Genomic DNA, 14,892 nt, shown 5'->3' with positions numbered 1-14,892 from the left:
GCATTGATTCAACAAGGTGCTGAAAGCATTCTTTAGAAATGTTGGCCCATATTGATAGGATAGCATCTTGCAGTTGATGGAGATTTGTGGGATGCACATCCAGGGCACGAAGCTCCCGTTCCACCACATCCCAAAGATGCTCTATTGGGTTGAGATCTGGTGACTGTGGGGGCCAGTTTAGTACAGTGAACTCATTGTCATGTTCAAGAAACCAATTTGAAATGATTCGACCTTTGTGACATGGTGCATTATCCTGCTGGAAGTAGCCATCAGAGGATGGGTACATGGTGGTCATAAAGGGATGGACATGGTCAGAAACAATGCTCAGGTAGGCCGTGGCATTTAAACGATGCCCAATTGGCACTAAGGGGCCTAAAGTGTGCCAAGAAAACATCCCCCACACCATTACACCACCACCACCAGCCTGCACAGTGGTAACAAGGCATGATGGATCCATGTTCTCATTCTGTTTACGCCAAATTCTGACTCTACCATCTGAATGTCTCAACAGAAATCGAGACTCATCAGACCAGGCAACATTTTTCCAGTCTTCAACTGTCCAATTTTGGTGAGCTTGTGCAAATTGTAGCCTCTTTTTCCTATTTGTAGTGGAGATGAGTGGTACCCGGTGGGGTCTTCTGCTGTTGTAGCCCATCCGCATCAAGGTTGTACGTGTTGTGGCTTCACAAATGCTTTGCTGCATACCTCGGTTGTAACGAGTGGTTATTTCAGTCAAAGTTGCTCTTCTATCAGCTTGAATCAGTCGGCCCATTCTCCTCTGACCTCTAGCATCAACAAGGCATTTTCGCCCACAGGACTGCCGCATACTGGATGTTTTTCCCTTTTCACACCATTCTTTGTAAACCCTAGAAATGGTTGTGCGTGAAAATCCCAGTAACTGAGCAGATTGTGAAATACTCAGACCGGCCCGTCCGGCACCAACAACCATGCCACGCTCAGAATTGCTTAAATCACCTTTCTTTCCCATTCAGACATTCAGTTTGGAGTTCAGGAGATTGTCTTGACCAGGACCACACCCCTAAATGCATTGAAGCAACTGCCATGTGATTGGTTGGTTAGATAATTGCATTAATGAGAAATTGAACAGGTGTTCCTAATAATCCTTTAGGTGAGTGTATATATATATATATATATATATATATATATATAATGATTTGCTGTGTTTAGGCAACATTATCTGTATTTTAAAATGATCTGTATTAAACATTTGTCTAAAACCTGGCCTATTTAGCAATGTAATCAATTTAATTTAATTATTAATGGAAAACATGCCAAACAGACTGGGATTCGGGGAGTAGCTACTTGCAAGCTAATTTTCATTATGCTACTGGGCTGATCTTTAAAGGAAAATGTAACAGAAGCTAAAGCTGTGGAGAGCCCGTAAAAAACAGAAACGGCTGTAAACCACAACAATTTATATGACAGCGAATGAGGACGTGATGCGACTGAGTGACAGGGGCAGGGTGGGTCACCGCACAGCGCCACAGAACAAAATAGACCAATGAGTGACAAGGACAGAAGAGTTTTATATTTTACTGTACTAGTTGTATGTAATATTTGGGAGATTACTTATTAAATTCTGAGACTGAATGTACAAAGGCAAATCAGAAGTGGGGACATACAGTGGCTCTCAAAAGTATTCACCCCTCTTGGACTTCTCCAGATTATTTTCTGTTTCTATTTGTGTTTCTATTTGTGTTTTTAATTAATTTAGAACAATTTGCACATTATATTTTTAACTTTTTCTGTGTTGATCAGTGGCAAAAACTCCTGATTAAATCCATTCTGATTTCAAGTCCAAGGGGATGAATAATTTTGAGAACCACTGTACCGTGTCCCCACCGGAGATCAGATATAATGACCAGAGAGAGAGATAAAAAAAAGCAGAAACGGGGAAAAAGCATCCCCTGTGGCAAATCGCACCCAGCTAGTAGCACTGATGTTACAAGTTACACAGTGAACACTACAGAATACATTTGAAACAAACACACCAACACACAACGTCTGCTAATCATCCACAGTCTTGTCATCTTCAATTGCAACATTTCTGCAAGCAATTCATTCTGACGGACTTCACATGACTGTAATCAATGTCACCGAAGGAAAATTGTTCTACTTTGCAGGCAATAATCAAGGCTTTGGGCTCACCTCTATCTCCTGATAGGAGTTATTGATCATGGCAATGAGCATGTTGAGTAGCACCACCACCATGGTCACATTGTAGACACCATACAAAACATAGCCAATGTTCTCAATGAACTTGTGGTCGTACTTCAGGACCACAGAAATCACTTCGGACAAACCGAAGATGGACCAGAATAGGGTTTTAAAGCTTTCTTCAACCCTGCAAACAAACACAAGGGCAAATAAAACTATTAGGCATAACCATTCATTTTCAAATAATTTCCAGGACTTAAAATTAAAAAGTATACAAATGTAATATCCACAGCAATAATCTTCTTTTTAATAAAATTACATGTCCACAGTAAGATTGATACAAATAATGAAATGCATAAATCACCAATAGCAAGATGGGTGTTAATTCTATATTGAACCACTGCTGGACGAAGGCCTCCCTAAGATATTATACTTGTATGTGTGTGTGTGTGTGTGTGTGCACGCGTGTGCACGTGTGCGTGTGTGCGTGCGTGTATGTGTGTGTGTGCGGGTGTGCGTGTGTGTATGTGAACAACTATAACTGTAGTGTTTTCTGAACAGCAACAAATAGCGTTATTGAGATGTTAAGGCAAAGTCAAGTTAAGAAATATTATTGCACTGTTTATTCCCAGAAGGTGCCTGTCACAGAAAATGTACTCAGGCAAACCCTGGAGTATAGATTATGACTAACTTCTTTTGTTTGCAGTTTTGAAATGGACAAACTATTTTAAATGTTCTCCTTAAAGGGGGTATTCATCTTATTTTTACCTTATTTTGCAGGACAATCTACCAAATAATTAAACATTATTGCAGCCTCAGCTGAAATTGTGTTTAAAATACATATTTCAAATAAAGTTCAACACTGTACTTGAGGTCCCTAAAAGAAAGACATACTATATCATGCCATGAACTACTGTACTCGACAATAATAACACTACTGACTTGACATATCAGCAGCTGAATTGAATGAGCATATATATATATATATATATACATACATATATATATATATATATATATACATATATATATATATATATATATATATATATATATATATATATATATATATACACACTACACACACACTTTTACACATTTACACATTTTTTACTTCAACAACTGTTTCACTAGTCCTTATATATGATTATAGATGTGTATATTATTGATAATTAGTCATAAGGGTTTAAAAAAGATTACATATGAGAAAATTATTGCTTTGTGCTGTAATAACTAGTCACAAGTTGGCTTTTATGCCAATAATAACAATATAACAAAACATGTGGTGATGGATTGCTTACAATAAGAAATACATATACTTACTTAGGGTCTAACTTTACCACAATTTAAACCCAAATATAAAGAATTTAAACAGAACTTTCCCAGTCAAATACAGCAGTGTTCAACTCAGTTACTCAAATTATATGGTGATTTGACAGAACTAATCCCCCAATCATTTCACATTAAATGAATGTTCTTTGATCTAATAATATATGATTTACAGAAGCAAAACGTTTGTTTGTTTGTTTTGTACTGAAACTCATTACAGAGATTTCCTCTTTTTATACATTTAACATAAACCGGTCTAAGGACTGTTTGTCTTCATCTCAACAGCACAACAAGAGTTTTAATCTCCAACTTTGTGTGTGTGTGCATCTTTGTGTAACCAACATTTTTAGAAATGTTTCAATGAAGGAAATACATTTGTTCTAAGGAATGACTATAATTTACTGCACATCAAGAATCATTGTAACCAATTTAGGATATTCATCATTACCAGCAAAACTCAATTAAAAAAAGGTGTCTTCTGTTTCTTCACATTCATTAATTAATTGATTGAACCCATTAGTTTTAATGAAGAGCTCAATATTACCCTTTTTTCCCAGGTCAGGATTTCAAGGTATTGATACAACCTGCAGGACTGTGGATGTGAATCTCAAGGGCAAGCATTGGCCGTCACTGTCTCAGATTGTCACGCAACGCTGGAACTCAATCTACCTTCCCCGAAGAGCTAATTATTCGCAGCAATCTGTTCTGATATTGCCAAGATATACTGTGCTTCTGATATAAGGCCAGTAGAGGAAGAATTGAGCTTCCAATTACAATGTCTGAACAGATAGAATTTCCACCACATTTTGATACAATCCAAACTCTTCCTATTGAGAAATAGATTTTCAGTCTGCTACTGTATATGTCTATATCTATCTATATCCATGTAGATAAAGAGATAAGTAAACAGCCAACATAAGCATTGGGTTGCTGGATTTCAGACATTTAGAAAAGACTCTACTGACCTCTGCTGGCGTAACAGTGCCTTCAGATGAATCTGAGAAAACTGCATATCAATACTAATATTTCCTTATCTTTTTCTGCCTCAATAAAACAATTAAATAATATCGCTGATCGTGAAAGTGACTCCACGTTCACAGAAACACACAGATGCTCTCAATGCGGAGACATTGTGTAATATTGATTTGGTTCCTATACTAATCGTCTTTCTCCTTACATGTGACAAGATATTATAGCTGCTAATGTTTTAAGAAGTGTGGACCTTTAACACCGACGGGAACTTTTTAGAGGATAGCTTTTGCCCACAAGCAGACATCAGTATCAATCAGGAGAATGACACAAGGTCTAAGTACCTGTTGTCATGTACAGTCACTGCTGTAAATATGCTTTTAAACTCACGTCGTGAAGGCGGGGTTGTATTTTGCACCCAGGTAGTAGGAGTAGAGGTTAAACATCCCAATCATGAAGGCTACAAACACCATGATGAAGATGACCATGAATTTGAAGATGTCCTTCACTGTCCGGCCCAACGAGATTTGCAGGGGGCCAAAGCTCTCGTTGGCCGGCAGGATGTAGGCAATACGGGAGAAACTCAGGACAACTGCCACGGCGTACAGCCCCTCTGAGATGATCTGGGGATCTGAGGGGAGCCACTTGTTCCTGGCTGAAAGAAACAGAGTTATTTAAGAGAAGGAAGCACAGATTGCTGATGATTGGTTAAAAGCAGACAAACCAAAACAAACAACAAAGTAATTTCCTGACCGCCTACATATTTTAATACACAAATAGAATGACGTGCAATCCCAACATCTCTAGCTCAGATGGTGTAAACAATGATTTGGTGCAAAATGAATCAAATCTCCAAACAAACAACAGTGAACAAGCTTCAAGATATCAACACTCAGCCTCTGCATGTTTACAGTGTGACAGGGAGAGAATCTTAATTGGCCTCCGGTGGTTATGATGCCCCACGTCTTATCATTATTGTGAAAAGCTGTGAAGATGCTGTAAAGAAGCTGACATCCAGGTTCTCTGGGCAGATTATGAGCCCCTAATGAACGAGAATGTCGGCTATTTCATTAATTTTTCCATTCCAAAATCATTGCGTTTGAAATCAAGCTGAATTTATATTGTCTGCCCTGTTCATCATGTTTTTTCATTGGTGTGTCTCTTTCAATACCTTAGACTGTGTGATTAATGAAACAAAGACTATCTATTGAACAGAGCAGGAGGCATTTGTAAGGCATTTCTAAAGAGCCAATTCTGAGAACATAAAGACTGAATATGAATTCATCACAACCTCAGGACATTGCAATTGTTATTTGGTGTTTTTTCTGCTTGGATTTTCACATTATTACAAAAGCTTGGATTATGCCAAAGAATTGCTAATTGGCTAAAAACATTAATATATATGTACAGATATACTTATATATCTGATAAATCCACAAGATGGCACTCTTGATAAAGTCTTATAGCATGGTGATGTAAATGGATCAGAAACATGTTCAATTATTCCAAACGTTTGGTTTATAACATAACGTGACACACATAATACAACATATGTTAAAATGATTTAATAATTATATATTCAAATTACACTGAAGCAAGGGTATAAATACAGGACATCATACTGAAAATTGTCAGATCAGATAAAGGCTTAAAGGAAAAGAAAATGAACAGCTGTACCACTGAAAATCCTATTAAATCTATTTCTCTCTCTATCTTTATGGTGACAGTGTGGGGGTCCAGCACTAGGGGGGGGTCTCAGGCGGGTTTAAGGCACACAGAGGCAGGGATGTGGGGAATTATGTGCTTTTATTTAACAACAGTGTGCAGTGCTCAAAACGAAATAGACATACAGAAAATGAAACCAAAACCTAGCTCCTCTTTGAGCCTAACCTACACAGAAATAACAGACCCCCAACTACACAAATACTAATAAAAAAACAGACAGGTATCGATCCAATATCCACAATCCGTTGTCATTTTCAGTCCTGTTACCATAATCTGCTTTCTTTCAATACCCTTCTCTCTCACTCATTTCCTCCACTCCTCTCCCAGGCTCTCCTCTCTGCCTCTCCACACCAAGAAGTCAACCGCTTTCTGTTTCATAGAGGACAGGAGCCCATCTTCATTCACCTCCACCTGGGTCTGGAGAAGCACCATGCAGTTTGAGGCGGATCCTCACTGCGCCACCCAGAGCGACATCACAATATATATATCATCATCATTAACCTGTATCGATCCACTGCTGGATGCAGGTCTTGTTAACAAGGCTTCTAATGTAGTCTTCCCATGTTTTATGTTTTCTTTGTCTACACATGTTTTCATCTCTTTAGATCTATCCTGCACCATTTTTGATCTGTTCTTCTTGCAATGTGTCTGGCCCAGTGCCTTTTTAACATTTTCATTCTTTCACTGATGTCACGTACTTTGGTTTATTCTCAGATACTTTTATTGTCTTGTCTTGTAATTCCAAGCAACTTTTCTAGCTTATTTTTGTTGCCTGCAGTTTGTGTCATTTGTGCATTTAGTGACCATGTCTCTGAGCCATAGGTGAGCAGTAATATTATTCATGTCTCAAATGCTCCTCTCTTCAGAGGACTGACTCGATTCCTTTCAAGTAGTGCGCTGTTTTTTCCAAATGTACATCATTCAATTTTTAACTCTTCTTTTGCTTTGCATGAAATTATAAATACACATTTAGCCTAGTTTATCTATTTAAATAAACTAGGCTTAATTTCAGTGTATCACACATTCTGTTCACTCACCTCAAGCCATCCTTATTTGTACATTTCATTAATCTGTTTCTTTTGATAAGAAGCCTATGATTAAAATAACCAAAAATAGCTTTTCCATCAGTATGCCAACTTTTTAATAATCTCTTTGAGCAACATCAAAGTGGCAGCACTGACAAACAAATAACAACCAAACCTGTCCTTCCCACTGCACTGACATAGTATGTTGCTAATAGATAGAAGGCAGGGGGCGGGGTTAGATTTTGCAACTTTAAATTAATGTGTACACAGCACGGCCCCTAGACTCATTGACAATAAAATGGGAACTAACATTTAAACAAGCAATACAGGGGTGTATCCTTGCTGCCATGTGGCAGGAGATCTCACTATTGCACTTCTGTGGATGCACTGATTCTGTGTTTCCAGAACTACACTGATCAGCCATAACATTATGACCACCTGCCTAATATTGTGTAGGTCCCTAAACAGCCCTGACCCGTCGAGGCATGGACTCCACTAGACCTCTGAAGGTGTGCTGTGGTATCTGGCACCAAGACGTTAGCAGCAGATCCTTTAAGTCCTGTAAGTTGCGAGGTGGGGCCTCCATGGATCGGACTTGTTTGTCCAGCACATCCCACAGATTCTCGATTGGATTGAGATCTGGGGAATTTGGAGGCCAAGTCAACACCTTGAACTCGTGATCCATCAGACCAGGCCACCTTCTTCCATTGCTCCGTGGTCCAGTTCTGATGCTCACGTGCCCATTGTAGGCGCTTTCAGCAGTGGACAGGGGTCAGCATGGACACCCTGACTGGTCTGCAGCTACGCAGCCCCATACGCAACAAACTGCGATGCACTGTGTGTTCTGATATCTTTCTATCAGAACCAGCATTCACTTTTTCAGCAATTTGAGCTACAGTAGCTCGTCTGTTGGATCGGACCACACGGGCCAGCCTTCGCTCCCCACGTGCATCAATGAGCCTTGGCCACCTATGACCCTGTTGCCGGTTCACTGCTTTTCCTTCCTAGGAGCACTTTTGATAGGTACTGACCACTGCAGACCGGGAACACCCCACAAGAGCTGCAGTTTTGGAGATGCTCTGACCCAGTCGTCTAGCCATCACAATTTGGCCCTTGTCAAAGTCGCTCAGATCCTTACGCTTGCCCATTTTTCCTGCTTCTAACACATCAACTTTGAGGACAAAATGTTCACTTGCTGCCTAATATATCCCACCCACTGACAACGATAACGAGATTATCAGTGTTATTCACTTCACCTGTCAGTGGTCATAATGTTATGGCTGATTGGTGTATAATGTCATGATAATGGCTTCCATTTAATGTAACTGGAATAGCATTGATATGTTCCATTCTACTTTAAACTTTTACAGCAGCAAAGCAGCGAGACATCCCTACTTAATTTTCCTACGGTGTTTTACGTTAGGCCTAAAGGACACTGAGCAATCCTGTCTCCAGATCCCTTCCCGGCTCAATGACTTTGAAGTATAAGCTGTTGACTTGTTTTGAAAAGCTAGAGTCTCCTCTTCCATCTGCTCGCTGCCACTTTAGTGCCTCGGGGCACATCTGAAACGCTGCCCTCCAAGTCAAGGAGTGTCCCTGCTGAGCTAATTTTAGACGGATAAAATCAATGGCAACTTTGTGATGTTTCATACAGCGATGAGAAGAGCCTTGTGGAAGAAAGATTAACACTATGTTAATGAGAGCAGGGGGATGAACACACAGACGGTGGTGTTTGAAGAAGAACTGCAGTCCCACCCTTGTGTACAGGCAGCTCACCGTAAGTGAAGTACGCCACATCAGCGGGCAGAGAGGCATTGCTGAGGTCATTGTTGGGGACGTGGAGGTCGACGTACAGCTGGGCCTTCGAGGCTTTCAGGAAGGCCATCAGCCTGGCAGTGAACGAGGCCACAAAAATAGACAGCATCCCAAAATCCAGCACATTCCACAGGTGCATGATATACTCCCGGGGACCGTCCGCCCAGATCTCCTTACACTCGGACCAGATCATCCCTGTAGAGACAAAGGAAAGCCCTGTCACAGACGAGCACATCTCGCAAAATATACACACTGCTGAGAACTGCCAAGCCTTGAACTCCTCCTCACTTACAATCTGCTCCATAACATGTATTTTCAAAAGTAATTGTCGGCTGAGAAAGTGTGTTTTTACATAACAAGAGCAGCAATAATTCAGTTTCCAGCCACCTGCTTGATGAACAAACTGATTACATTTCAAAGCCAGCTATTACAATGTTTACGATGAGTTTGAATTTCAGCATGTTCTGTAATCACTGTGTCTGCAAAGGGCCAGAAGGGGAACAAGAATACAAATTAGATTATCTCTGGTCTTCAGTGCTATTGAAGCAGGGCTTTTCAAATTTAGCCAGGATAGTGCGCCAGGTAACAATTATATTTTTGAGAATAATGACTCTGGGCAAAGCTGAGCCCGATTTTCTGTATTTCAACACGGCACCACAGGCTCAAACTTAAAAAAGAAGATCAGAACTGACTTTACATCTCTGCACATCTGCGAGCTGATCTTCATGGTGACCGCCAGCGCACCTGAGCCTAATTAGGGCTCATGTTATTGTTTCAAACTTACTACAGCTCCTATGAAGTGTTGAGCTCCATAAATGCGTATTATCAGCATTCAACACCACGCTTTCTAACATCAACTGTTCACCCTAAAAAACATTCTCCCAAAATGAAAAACGAAGAACACCTGCATTAGACATAATATTGATTTAGCAGAGGTTCCCATCACACATAAACGCACTACAAGATTTTCCATTATGCACTAATACTATAACTAGTACTGCCCTAAGAAAACAGACTTCTCTGAAAGATGAATAAAGAAGAATACAGAATAATAAACATAACAAAGCAGTAAAAGTGAAACTGTAATGCACTACTTCAATCTAGGTACATGCATTGTATTGTAGATAAGAAAGGGGACAGGAAAGCCATTAAGAAACCATTCTGTGTTGCTGTTGTGATGAGATTAAATTCTGTGTAACCATCTGTCTCGACGGCAGCACACAGTTTCCCCTGGGATCTCCAGCTGCCTACTCACCTAACACCCATTTCATAATGAGCATCTCTGTCCAGGAGAACTGGGTGGTCTTCACTCTGAAGATCTGGCGCGGGTGATCAGTAATGGTCTCATTGGGGAGGTTCTTCACTCCCTCAAATCGGTCAGAGGCGTTTACTACCAGCAGCCCCAAGAAGATTGTAAAGGAGACGGCGTGGGCGACAAACTTCATAAAGGGGCTGCGTAAGATCTGTCCCAACTGGAAGACAAAACCCAGAAGCAAAGATTGATTGTGAAAGTGTCATGGCATTTAATACACTGGTAACACTTCTTACTACAGTGTCATAAATGATTACTAAATAGTTTATAAGACAGTTATGAACCATTAATAATTCAATTGATAATCAATAAATGTTTATAACAAATGTTTATAAAATCAATTACAGAGCTGCCAAAACACTATTTTGTTTCAAGTCTTTAGTATAAATGATAAATCATATCTTATAAAAGCTCTTAAGCATTTATAAATTGAATTATTAATTATTAACGGTTTTATAAACTATTCACCAATCATTCATTAATGACATCATAATATAAAGTTTTAACAATATAACTTAACTTTGTTATGTACATACATACAGGTTGAAACTGCCACTTCTCCCAGAAAATTTAGATCAGCCCAGAAAACTAATTGTGCACAAATCAACATGCAGATTAACATGTGCATCACAACATGATATTTAAGGATGAAGGTTAAGGCTTTCTCTGAACAATTCTGAAACTTGTATCCACTGTGTTTTAAGTCCACATTTTAAGCAAAATAGGTTTTTAATAGGTAATGCTGGACAGTATGCGTTTGATTTCCTTATTACACCATATTAAGTTGTATAAAAAATCCCCAAGATAAAGAATGTACTGTAGTCATTGCACAATGCACACAAAAACACACAAAAACACAAACACACACAAACACACATATGTATATGTGGTGATTATCAAACCTCAAAACATTGTACCAATTCGTTAGCGTATCAGTGTCTACAATCACACAATGATTACCATAAACAACACAAATGGTTATATTCTGTTGTGCTGTAAAATGTTTTGAAGTCACCCTGTCACTGTTCTATGTGTGGCAGGCACTGAGGTATCAAATGTGATAAGTTTCAATTTACTCTTTCTTTCAGACTAGCTGACTGTGGCAGATACATCAAATGGGAGTTAATCACATCTACCAGCCTCCATGTCTCACTAAGTTAGAGTGAATCTCAAAGCCATGCGGTAACCATCTCCCTAGACAATTGTGTTTTTAGTCAGTATTAAGTGTTCTTGTGTTTGTCTTTATATTAGTTATTTGTGTAGGGTAGGGATCCGTGTCATACGTGTAGCTTAGACTCAAAGTTTTAAGTTCAGTTTCTATTTGTCTTGATTTTGGTTTGGTACACTGTATTATAAAAGCACACATTTCCCCACAGCCCTGCCTTGAGAGCCTCAGTAGAGCTGGACAGACCCCCCACAGCGCCACACCTGGGTGGAGAATGCAGGCAGGTGAACCCCAGATTTTGGACTACATACAACCTCCTTGTATGTATTAATGTGCAGTTCCTGCATAAGTCAGCTTTGAGATGGAAATGAAAAACAAACAGTTGGATAAAACATAATATTTTTATTTATGGACATCACACACCATTTTCACAGCAGAAGCACTGCATTTACAGTTTGTTTGTATTGCATTTAGAAACCTGGCATTGTCTTTCATTCTGCATGCCAATGGGCAGCGCTGGCTGAAGGTTTAGGGACACATAGATAGTGAATTGTAGTGCCAACAGCAGTCTAATAAATGCTAACACCAGCCAGCCTGTTGCCAGCCCTACACCTAATATATACATACATAATTTAACATTATGAGAATTTTACAATTTGCCTTGATAATTTATTGTTTTTTCAAGGCAAACTTTCAGATTGTGCAAAATCATTTTATAATAATCTTCAAAGATTCACGGTCTGATGAGTAAATTAAATATATTTGACCGTTCTATATTTAGGCAGCTCAGAGAGATCATGCAAAACTGTAAATTACACAGTGTGCCTTTTATGAATATCATTACAGATAAAGTATTTATAACTGATAAGTGAACTTGCGGCCACATACCAGAATGAAATCTTTACTCTCGAAGGACAAACCAGTCTTGACAAGCAGAGAGAAGTGAGATTGATGGTGCTTGCCAGAATACATTTGAGCAACCCAACGATTTCTGTTTCAACAGTTTCTCACAAGCTTGCAAATCTATTTAGTCTGTGTTTTTCTCAGACTGTGAATTAACATTAGCAGTGCTGTTTAGCTCAGATTTAAATGCAGTGGCTGATGGTTGAGGAGTAGAGGAGCCCTAAGTCTGTCCTCCTTTCACTTTTAACTCAAAATCTCTAGCAAACACGCTGCATATTTCAATTCACGGAACAAAGGTGGATTTAATTATACTCATTATAATCAGAAAGGGAAACGGAAAATGACTCTGAGGAATTTGATTTAGTTCACCTTCAGTGAAACTTATCCTGCTAATGAATACACATGGAACAATTTGAGTGAGGAAATATAAACAAATAAATGTATTAATTTCAAAAGGAATTAAATTATTTAAATTACATTTTGTTTTTTTAAACACTAAGGAATAATTAAAAAAAAGAAAAAAAAATACTTAAAGTGGGAAGTTAATATTGCTATTCTTCTTGTCTTTGAAAAAAACAAATTAACATTATCTTTCATAGACCTCTTGAGGTAAAATGGACAATGATTTGACTAATTGGCTAAAATATATCTCTTTTTAAAGTGATTATTTCTCAGTTTCCCAATTAACTAATTATTTGTTTAATGGTACACACAGCATTTTGTTAATTAGCTCAAGTATGGTTTACATTTCTGTGCTTGGCAATAATGAGAATTTAACAGTTCAGCCAATGACATTCACTGCCTAGCTGGCATTCCCTTTCCTTTGCCATGTTTGCTCTACAGACTGTGTTTAATACCCACATTTTTATTCTTGAAGCATGGCTAACCTGAAGCCCTAATTAGGGAAGTCAGTGAAGCAGATACCTAATTAATCCAACTGTCTGCTGAACTATTGAAAAAAAACCTGTTTCAAATTCAATTATTCATATGTTTATTTCACTTTCTTGGAAATGTAAGTCTTAACCCCTCTTCCATAAGTGTAATTACAAAGGCAGATGGAGCAATACATTTGGAAAACTGGTTTCAAAATGCCATTGGAAAATTACAATCCTGTATATTTGGATATGATTGAGAGTTGGGATACCACCTGTTGTTATTATATGAAGTTGCCCTTGGGAAGGTCAACTAAAGCTAATTAACTTCTAAATTACAAAATTAATATTTATTTTAATCAACTGCAACACATGATTCACCAGGCTTATAAATGGAGCTCAAACCGACAAAAATTATTGTATGCTTCATGTCATTTATCTTTAATTTGACTTTCCTCACTAGATATCTTGAATATTGATCTTTTAGGACAGGATTATTCTGTGTAAATTATTATGTTTTTATAACACATTTTATTTTTATAAGTCTGTATCTGGCCATCCCTGAGACAGGACAACATCACCATCAAATGGCTTGAATTAAACAAAATAGTACATCCCCACTCCAAGTTAAAAAATGCCTAAACATTAATCTTCACACACAAAACAAACAACAATCACCCCAATGCATCCAGGTGATATAAAGCTCTAAACATCCACACCTTGCACACCTCTGTGGATTTACAAACACTGACATGATTGAATTTGAGTCCCTTTTCTCCCTTTACAACTGGTAGTTTAACACCCACTGATCATTTCTATGCAAATACCTCTGTGATTATAACAACTCAGAGAATATTTGCTTCTGCAAGCAGCTTTTACGAAGTCTGATTTATGGGAAATGCCATTCTCCTGCTTTTGTTATAACCCCAGTCGTCAAAAAATGTACACGGGAAAAGTAAATAAATAAATAAATATAAATAAGTTGACTTCAGTCTTATTCTCGAGGCAGGTAATTCTACGGCTCAACAACCCCCTCAGGATAAATGTCGTTCTCTGATTTTGCAGCGAAATCTTTAGTGAGGATCTGCAAAAAAGTGCCTTTGATGACAAATTTCTCTTTGCATTTCCCCCCCCCCAACCACTCAAACATGCAATATGTCAGCATTTATACATAATCATCCAAATGGCAATTGACTGACTTCAGGCTACACCACAGGCTAAAACTATCTGAAAAAGCACAAGATGGCTGACTGCCTTGATTCTGTACCTCCAGGACCTTTCCTAATGAATTGTACTCAGAACAGGCAGGATTAAAGGGGTTTGTGTCACGATTAGTAGAGGAATTCATGTTTAAATATCACACTGCATTTTGTTCTGTACTCTCAAACGGACTCACACACACGCAAACATACCAACAACGCAATTTTTCAGAGGAAATATCATCAAGACTGAGGTCATTATCTCTGAGCATGCATTCCAGAAGCATAATGGATGATGGGAGTTGAAAATGTCAGTTTAGCATATTCTCTCAGACCAGATGTTTCAAAGATATTGATATAGGTATATTTATAGCAGCTAATCAAACTAAAAAATGGATAT

General features: G+C 38.5%; 1 protein-coding gene across 1 annotated transcript in view; it reads right to left on the bottom strand.

Annotated features, from left to right (window-relative positions):
- The window catches only part of trpc7b (transient receptor potential cation channel, subfamily C, member 7b), a 108,829-nt gene that overhangs the window by 4,118 nt on the left and 89,819 nt on the right, over positions 1 to 14,892 (bottom strand). The window contains exons 5-8 of the mRNA XM_066716706.1: positions 10,297 to 10,513; positions 9,003 to 9,236; positions 4,867 to 5,131; positions 2,170 to 2,365 (exon numbers count right to left, since the gene is read on the bottom strand). Coding sequence (XP_066572803.1) covers positions 2,170 to 2,365; positions 4,867 to 5,131; positions 9,003 to 9,236; positions 10,297 to 10,513 — 912 coding nt within the window. The remainder of the gene's footprint in view (positions 1 to 2,169; positions 2,366 to 4,866; positions 5,132 to 9,002; positions 9,237 to 10,296; positions 10,514 to 14,892) is intronic.

Source organism: Amia ocellicauda, chromosome 11 (assembly GCF_036373705.1).
Source record: "Amia ocellicauda isolate fAmiCal2 chromosome 11, fAmiCal2.hap1, whole genome shotgun sequence".
Classification (NCBI taxonomy): Eukaryota; Metazoa; Chordata; class Actinopteri; order Amiiformes; family Amiidae; genus Amia; species Amia ocellicauda.
Note: the sequence above shows the minus strand (reverse complement) of the source record. Positions and strands in the feature narration are given on the sequence as shown.